The 9032-nt window shown below is 39.7% G+C and overlaps 1 protein-coding gene across 1 annotated transcript; it reads right to left on the bottom strand.

Moving 5' to 3' along the window:
* Nucleotides 1-389: 389 nt before the first annotated feature.
* Nucleotides 390-8027, bottom strand: LOC115812084 (dnaJ homolog subfamily C member 7). The gene is made up of 14 exons (XM_030774570.1): nucleotides 7955-8027; nucleotides 5703-5791; nucleotides 5355-5479; nucleotides 4989-5102; nucleotides 4800-4874; nucleotides 4517-4635; nucleotides 3955-4108; nucleotides 3656-3820; nucleotides 3377-3468; nucleotides 3144-3217; nucleotides 2885-3031; nucleotides 2607-2759; nucleotides 2229-2300; nucleotides 390-2121 (listed from the first exon to the last, which is right to left on the bottom strand). The coding sequence occupies exons 1-14, from the start codon at nucleotides 8023-8025 to the stop codon at nucleotides 2084-2086; spliced, it is 1488 nt and encodes a 495-aa protein (XP_030630430.1). The 5' UTR covers nucleotides 8026-8027; the 3' UTR covers nucleotides 390-2083.
* Nucleotides 8028-9032: the final 1005 nt, after the last annotated feature.

Below are 9032 nucleotides of genomic sequence, written 5' to 3'. Positions count from 1 at the left end.
GTGTATCAGAGGTGAATGCAAATAAGGTTTTCTTCAAAACCAAACATTGGATATTTAGTTCAAATCTGTTCCAAGAAGGAATCCAAAAGCTTTTTCTGCTGTTGAAAATCATATATTACAGAAGAGATGTAATCCTTAAAGTGCAGTGCTGTTTTCAGCACTAAAAAAATAAATTAGCTCCTGTAAGGCATCACTTTACAATGAGGGTAGTGACTATACTCTGTGTAAAGATGTAAAAAGACCGCATCAAACTAATTTTTCAACCAGACATGACCAGGAATGAATTGACAAAAAATGACTATTAGCGTCAACTGACAGCAATGCAAGATGACTGGGGGCTGTCAACTGTTTTTTGTTTCCCCACTAAGACACACTGTTGGACACAAATCACTGGGATTATGATTTTAGAGTTTATTGTAAAATAAGACCTTGAGTTCTGAACAAAACAAACACGAGTGCATGTCAAGCACTGTAACACCTCCTGGTCTGGGAACAGACATGAGATTTAACTGTCTACTTGAAGCTTGTTTGATTTAAAAAAGTAAAAAAGTTGCATGTGGAAAAACACTGAGGCAAACTGTGCATTTAATAATATTGGTTTCTTCTGGTACATTAACGAAAGCATAGTTGATATATTTTTACTTGACATATTCTCTGCATTGTCAAAAAATGTTAATAAATTGAAGATGATCTTCAACATTATCTAGCTGCTGTTTAACATTCTGAATAAAAAATAAATAGAAATATGACACCAACTAAAAACAAGAACAAAAAAAATCAACTATTAACACATAACAATAATCATTCCAGTAAAAAGGAGAAAAAAAAAGCAATGAGAATTACAGGAGCAACAAAACAGGTCCCATGGACTGTCAGTGTATTTGAATGTCATTATGTCAACTATGACGTATCTGCCTAAACTTTCACATCTCTTCCTGATGAGGAAACTATAATGAACACTCTCTCACACAACAGCTCTGACAGTGGCACTCTACGCTGTGATATTCATTCTATGATGTGACATTCAAACCAATCCTTCAGTCAATATGATCTACTCAATATGAGCTGATGGACACCGAACTGGATCCCTCATGAGGACGTAGGATCAGAAGCAATTACCACAATTACCGACAGGTTTAGTAAAACTGGAAAGATGAAAATGAAACCTTGACTGTTGGACATGTTCTAGAATTAAGTGTGATACTACAGTAAAACTATAACTTGGCATACAAAATACATACAACCAAGATAAAGAGAGCTCAACAAGTCTTTGATCTTCCCCTTGGTTCATGTGTATCCATTATATTCTTTTACAGTAGGGTTTTCGCCAGGTACTATAACAAACAGCTGGTGCTAATCAATGTTATCATTACAAGTATTTTACCTGTTGGTACCTCATAATCTAATCTAGATCGTAATCTGAAAGGAACAATGTACCCACAGTCGCCCTGAGTAAAAAGAGGTTTGGTGGTTAGAATGATGTTTGGCTCTTCAGTCATGATTACTAACTAATTCAATGCCACATAAGTAAGAAATATATAACTTCATAGGTACAGAGTTTGAGGTGGTCCTTAGCTGGTCGTTTTCACACTACAGAAAATCTGACAAACCTCTGCCTAACAAACATCTTGTCCTTCTCACAGGGTCGAACTTTTTGTGGAATTGTTCATAGAGTATGAATACGTAACTCACTGTATGTGTTAAAATACCATCAGGAGTTCAGTTTCCAAATCCTCAATTTCTTAAAGTATTCTTTACTGATCTGTGTTTAAATTCAATTTTTTAAATTTATTTTTCTAAAAAAAGTATTCAGACTTTGTTACTGCGTGAATAGCTGATTTGAGGCTATGTCGTTTAGTCGAAAACAGGTTCGGGGGGACCATCTGAGGGAAAACATGATGGCTTGTCTCTCCTCATTTCTTAAGCTGGAAAAGCAAGAGATATTTCTGGCTTGTCGATTAAAGTGATTTTCCATTGCTGTGTTGAGTTGTTGGTGTTAAGTAAACTGGGAAGGGGGCGAAGGAGGACTGATACGAAGTTCATGATTCCATCGGGAATGAGATGGGAACTAGTAATCTTCACTTTAACCAAACTGGAAAAAGAAGTTTCCAGGTCCAGAGGCTAGAAAAAAAAGGACGAATGTGTTAATTTCAAATATAATTGGATTAAGAAAGTAAAAAATAGAAATGTACTAGCACCTCCCCATGTAAGTCCATACTGATACATACACTGGTTTGTTTCAAAACTGAAGCCTCCAGGTCCTCCGAAGAAGGCCTTAAAGATGTTGTTGGCATCAAAGTCTAGAGAGCAGGAGAAAAGACGGGGTTATGTTGGTAGAAAAATTGAACAGGGAATCCAAGCAATGCCAGTGAATTCAATCAATAGCAAGACCAGTCTTAGTGGATCAGTCTGCAGGGAAAGCCAATCATTTATTAAATTCAATGGAAGCATTCTCTTTAAGGCACAAATTTGTCCGAGTCCATACATAACGTTTATGATGCGTGACTACTAAGCATGTAACACAGAGACATGAATGAGTATGCGCCTAAGGGTTTAAGAGTGCTGTCCCTTCCCTCTGTGTGTGTGTGTGTTTGTGTGCGACTGACCACCCATGTTCATGCCGTCATCCTCCAAGTCGTGACCGCTGTCATAGCGTGACTTCTTCTTTGGGTCAGACAGCACCGTGAAGGCCTCGCCAACCTCCTTAAACTTCTTCTCCTCCTCCTTCTGCACCTCTGCACTCGCCCCACTGTGCCGGTCTGACAAACGGAGATAGGGGGAAGGGAGAAAAAAAAAAAAAAAAATTAATCTTGAGAATTGCTCTTCATAATAAATCTGCCTTATAGAACTAAGGGCCTTTCACATGTCTGTGTTCTCAGTGTACCTGGATGGTGCATGAGAGCCCGTTTACGATATGCCTTCTTGATCTCGTCCTCGGTAGCATTTTTGCTGACACCGAGGACCTTATAGTAATCTTTCCTTTTACTTTTCTTCAACTCTAGCTGAGCATTCTTCAGCAGCTGCTTATGCTCTGGAACAAGATTAAGAGAGGGAGATAGAGAATCGAGAGTAAGACAGAGATATAGCGCACCTGTTGGTAATGAAACGACGGTGGTGCCATGAAGAGCTAAGTAAGATGATACCTTTAGTTTTCTCTGTCTGGTAGACCTTCTCATAGTCTCGCACAGCTTCTTCATACTGCTCCATGTCCATGTAGCTGCCAACACAAACATTCGTATCTCAGCAATCCTGTTTACGTTCTACATTCAATCCACTCAAGTCATTACATACAAAAGAACAACACACAAGCAGCTGCAGTATGAAAGTGTTTTCTCTCTATGTTAAGCGCATAGCGGCAGAGTCATCATCTCATCACCATTGAGCTCTCCTCAGGTAGGCTTTGATATAGGTCTCATCCAGCTTTATGGCACTGCTGCAGTCATTGATCGCCTGCTCCAGCTTATTCAGCTGAAACACAAAAAGGCCAAATAATTACTTCAGGGAGTGGATGACTTTAGAGTGTTTTTGACATTAAGGAGTCAATTTATTACATCAATTATCTTTTATTTCTCAGCTGACAGAGCGCCGGGTAACTTGTCAGACGTAACGAGACTATGTTAAGTGCTGTGAAGACGTGGCAGTAATTGTCTCTCACCTTGGCCCCTGCAGTGGCTCTGTTGCAGAAGAGTTTGGCATTGGTTTTGATGTTATTGGGGTCTATTGTCAGAGCCTCCGAGTACAAGCGGTAAGCCGCATCGTAATCGCGCTCTTTAAAGGCCGCGTTCCCCTCCTCTTTCTTCGCCTTGAGTGCTTTTGCATTCTGAATGGAAGAAAAAAAAAAAAAAAGTCAAAAGGTAATAAAGGACCAGTCAGAGCATAGAACAAAAGGTGACTTTTCGAGCTTTCATGTCGACATTCCATGCAAAACAAGCTAAGAGCTCATGAAGAACTCACTCTGCAGGCTAAACGGGCTTTCTCATGGTCAGGAGCCATACGCAGCGCCTGAATGAAAAACTGCACGGCCTTATCGATACAGTCCTCATAATACAGACACAGAGCCCGCACGTACAGCGCGTCAGCGTTGGTGGAGTCCATCCGCAGGATATCACTGAAAGAGAGGGAGGGAGAGAGAGAGAGAGAGATGTCAGCTCACTCCCATCTGGGAAGTTTATACACCACTCAAATGAGTCCTGACAAGTGACTATGTATTGTCATGAAACCTGCGCTGCGATTTACCGTTAAAGTGTGAATTAACGGTAACTGCTTACATGACTATTTCCTCTTTGGTGACAACCTCAGGAACATAGACTGCGTAATTTTTCATTCACTGTGTTGTCCAGCCCCCCCCGCTGTCCACGACTGAGAACACTTTGTGTGGAAGACACCTTGCATACCAGCTTAAAACTTCAAATCCTTCCTCCTCTCTGATGATACCTCCAAGTACCCTAAGCCCAAAACCCCTCTTCTACATCTCCCCTTATACACTGTGGCTCTTCCTGTTTCACCCTCTACATACCTGGCCACAGACTGAGCTTCTGGGTACCGGCCTAGCAGCGCGAGACACTCAGACTTCATGATCTTAAACTTGTGACAGGCTGGAGCAAACTCCAGGGCCCGGTCCATGCAGTACACCACCTGAACACAGATTGAGTTTTCAGAGTGAAAAGACAAGTGACATAAAGAGATGCGTCGTAAGAGCAGACTTTTCAGCAGTTGACAACTGATGAGAAACAACAGCATTTGACACCTACATGGCTTCCATGGAATGTCTGTTAAAAGTCAGGCTGAGGAAAGCTCACCTTTCTGAAATCCCTTTTCTCAAAGCTAAGCTCCGCCATTCTCTCAAACTCCAGCAAAGCCGCTGCATTCTTATGCTGAAACATCGCAGAAATGACAGCGTATCGTTCACATCGTACAAGAATAAGATACATGAAAGTAAACAACTGAGATTTAGAACACAGAAATTTCAGGATGTGTGCATTCCCTACCTCCTGTAAGGCTTGACTATTGGTGGGTTCTAGCTCTAGAACCTTCTGAAAGCAGCGACTAGCAGCCATGGCATTGCCTAGTGACAGATGGCACTTCCCCTCTCGCAAATGACCCTGCAAAATTAGAATGGATCATGTGGGCATTTAAACTCTGACTTGGACGAATGCCCTCAGCTGTGCTGGGTACATCACACTGAATGCCCACTAATATCAAAGCACTTAACAACAATTATTTAAAGAGAGAAAATGACAATATTTTTGAAGCGGCAGTCACTCAGCCAATACATGCTCTGATCTCTTCCCTCACGGATCTACTTTCTCCTAAATCAGTTCCAACAACATAGAAAAATCTGGGCAAACTTTGACCTTCATGAAGCAGTCATCCAGACGCACAGCCTGCTGGGAGTCTTCCAGCGCCTCTCTGAAGCGACTCAGCATCATTAAGGTGGCTGCCCGGTTACCATAGTAACTGGCATTCTTAGGACAGGCATCTGTCAACAAACAAAAATCCATCAAATGTGAGAATGTATTTTTTTTCTTAACATAGGCTACAATATTAATTGATTTTTTACGGGTCCAAATACAGTCTGATCATACCAGAACTATGAAAATTACATTCTGAGAAATTATGCTGGCAGTTTTCTACTATTCACAAATTGCATGAGCACAAGTTTATCTGGAAAATATTGTGTTAAGCTGGTCAAGTTCTCTTACCAATGGCCTTTGTGTAGTAGTTGAAAGCTTCTGAGTATTCCTTTTTAATATAGTATGCATTCCCCTGCTCCTTGTAGCCTTCGGCCTCCCTGATGCAAGACGAAAGCAGAGAGTTCCAGATAATGTGTTTGGGTTTATGGTTACACAAAGAAAGGAAAGTTATACATATGCTGGAAGACAATCTATATCCTGTAGACATTGCCCCTGAGACATTGCACCTTTTACACACCACATAAAGTGACAGATTTAAAAGATTACCTTAGCCATAGCCACATTAGCTTATCATATTTATTGACCCAAACAAACAGATCAAACAAAAATATGCCTATGTATGAAATTTTGAATATCCGCTGGAGCATAATTATAGCCTTGAAATCATAAACATCCTACAGATGGAAATGGAGAAAACAGCACTAATTATTAACATTCATGTCAAAAAATCAATCTAAACTGGTTCATTAAATAATTTAACAAGACATTCAGCATTCATCTGCCTTTCTCTTAGTGATTTTAGGCCACATCAACAACCATCTGGATTACTCACGCACAAACGAAATCTGCAGGAGGACAAAGATTAACACAACTGACCAACAATGATTAAATAAGATGAGTGCATCAACTCCATACTAACTACAAATCTAGCTACCAAAACAACCAAAAATATGAACAATAGACAGTGTCAGTTAACCGAATCTTTGTGGGACCGTTAAACTAGTAGCATCTCGACAAAGTAAAAACGTTGTTCTATTTAGTACTGTGCTTCTTATATGGAGCTCTAATATCCATGTCTAAAATACAATAAAAAACATCTCAGTTTGTCTTTTGTGGCAAACACAAAAGGAATCAAGAGGTACAAAACAGCGTGTTTTAAAAGACAAATTAAATATCAATGATCCTTTCTGATCTTAATTGTAAACCGATTTACATTCTCAAACCTGTTAACTGAGTTCTTCCGCGGATTAAAAAATGACGGCATGGCCACATGGAAACGAAAGAGGACTGTCTTCCTTCAAAAACGAAGGTGGACGGTTTTCCATAGAAAACGACGACGAATTCCGTATGAAATTTTTTCAGTACTGAGTATTCAGATCGCTCGGCACTAGTTAAGTGTGTCCAGAGAAATGGGTCACACTGTCTGCGGTCACTCTGAAGCTTAACTTTGTGGGTCATGATGCTAGGTCAGGTGGTTTTGTTTTGCCATATGACCATGTTTTGGCTATCTGAGGACACGTATAACGATTCTGTGCTACAACATGATGAGCAGAGCTGGTATATCAAAACAAACTGAAAATGGTACAACAAAATAGCTGTGAATCAGAGCCCTGAGAGATATTATGATATCTATAAGAATAACTGACTCTTACCTTATATCAGCCCAACTCGCTTGCTTAGACATCGCAATAAGACGATCTCTATACAAAGTCTTGCGTGAACAAATAAATACAAACTTAAACTTGGTTTAATATCAATCGACCGCTTATCAGCGCAATAAAGTATTATGATGGTTGGTCAAATGTAAATGTGAAGAACAAAGTAACATTCAGCGAAATCCAGTCTTAAAGAAGAAATTAATTTGCCGCTTTAGTGTTGGTAACTACAACACAACCCAATTCTGGTTACCAGAATTCTACAGAACGCACGGTCACAAAGAATGTCTCTGACGGAATTTTTACCGGATTTACATCTGGGTAACGAAACAGCTCACCGAAGTTCAGACCATACCGTTCCCAGTGTGAGAAAACATGATTGGTTCGATAGAAAACATCTGTTGGTGTGCTCACAGGCATACAAACATGCCGTGAGACACAAATGGCAATCACATTTGGTTTTTATGACTAAATAAGGCAAGTAAATACATATCAGCTCTCTATCCCACCTTTAGCCCTCATTAAACACCTATAGCCTATTGCTAACACACATGCTACAGACAGCTGTGACACCAGTTAAAATCATTTTAAGCAACCCCCATAAAACTATAATATGTACGTGAGACAGAAATAAAATATTCATTAACACTTTAACGCTCAAAATAGAGTGATAAAATCCCACCGGCGATCCCATATCTTGAAGGAACCATGAAAAGTAGGCCATGCAGTACTACTCGACAGCTACACAGCTCGCTAAGCTAATTCGGTAACTGAAAACATGGCAAAGTAATAAGCGTAAAATTGGAGATAGAGTTGGATTCAAATTGCTACACATACGTATTAAGAAAAAGAGAATGAGACTGTGAAAATAAAGTCGATATATACCTCTCCATATCTTCCTCGCTTAATATTTGCGGATCCGGGTCCATCGGCATATCACAGTCAACAGCTGCCATGTTTCTGCCGTAGAGGGTCAGGAACAGAGCTTCCGGGGGGCATGGGCAATGCATGTTGGGCAAGTAGATGTATTGTCAAAATGCGTGAGTTTTAAAAGAAAGTAATGTTAGTTTCAGCATGAAAACTATATTTTAAAATAGATTAATAGCAGTGCCGCGTACTTCTTAACTCTCAATTATAACATACAGTTATCATCTTGTGGTTATACTGTCATAGAGGCTGATATTAAATATCTCACTAGGCTCTGGTTACCGTTTTTGATGTGTTTTAACGTTACTGAAATAGAAAACATAGAGGCTTAACTACCGTGGATAAATATACACATGTAAAAAATGAATAAATATATTTAACAAATAAAATATTTTGGAGAAATATCATTTGGCCTTCAAATCACTCAGATTGGCATCTTTGATGAAGTGCAAACCTTTTGGCAATATGTGTAAATCAACAAGACCACTAGATCACTTAGTGAACATAATATTTAGGCTCTAAATTAGTTCATGTAAGTATAAATAAATGATACTACTAAGTGGTTTCTTGTACTTCCCGTAACTGTCACAGATTTAGGGCAACTCAAGACCTGCCTCTACCAACTACAACCAGCAACACAAATACCACCCCCACCTTCACCCCTCTGGCTCTGGGACAAATTAAGATTTTGTGATTTAAGGAAGATGTACTCCTGGAAACACATAAGATTAGAAATAATACTTGTTTAGCAACACACATCCTATGTGTCCAGTCTATTTGTTTCCCCATCAGTTTGTCCATTTATTCATCCACTCAAAATTTCCGTCCATCCATCCATCCATCCATCCATCCATCCATCCATCCATCCATCCATCCATCCATCCATCCAATCAACCCACAACAGATCCATATCCATATTCAAGTGATCTCAGTGTAACTACAATTATATGGTAATCCTCTATGATGCTGTCAGAGATATATTTAGTAAAGGATCTGAATGTACCCGTTATCTGGCCTAATCATCCTCTTTTTGAGA

Source organism: Chanos chanos, chromosome 5 (assembly GCF_902362185.1).
Source record: "Chanos chanos chromosome 5, fChaCha1.1, whole genome shotgun sequence".
NCBI classification, from domain to species: domain Eukaryota; kingdom Metazoa; phylum Chordata; class Actinopteri; order Gonorynchiformes; family Chanidae; genus Chanos; species Chanos chanos.
This window is presented reverse-complemented; position numbering and strand designations above follow the sequence as displayed.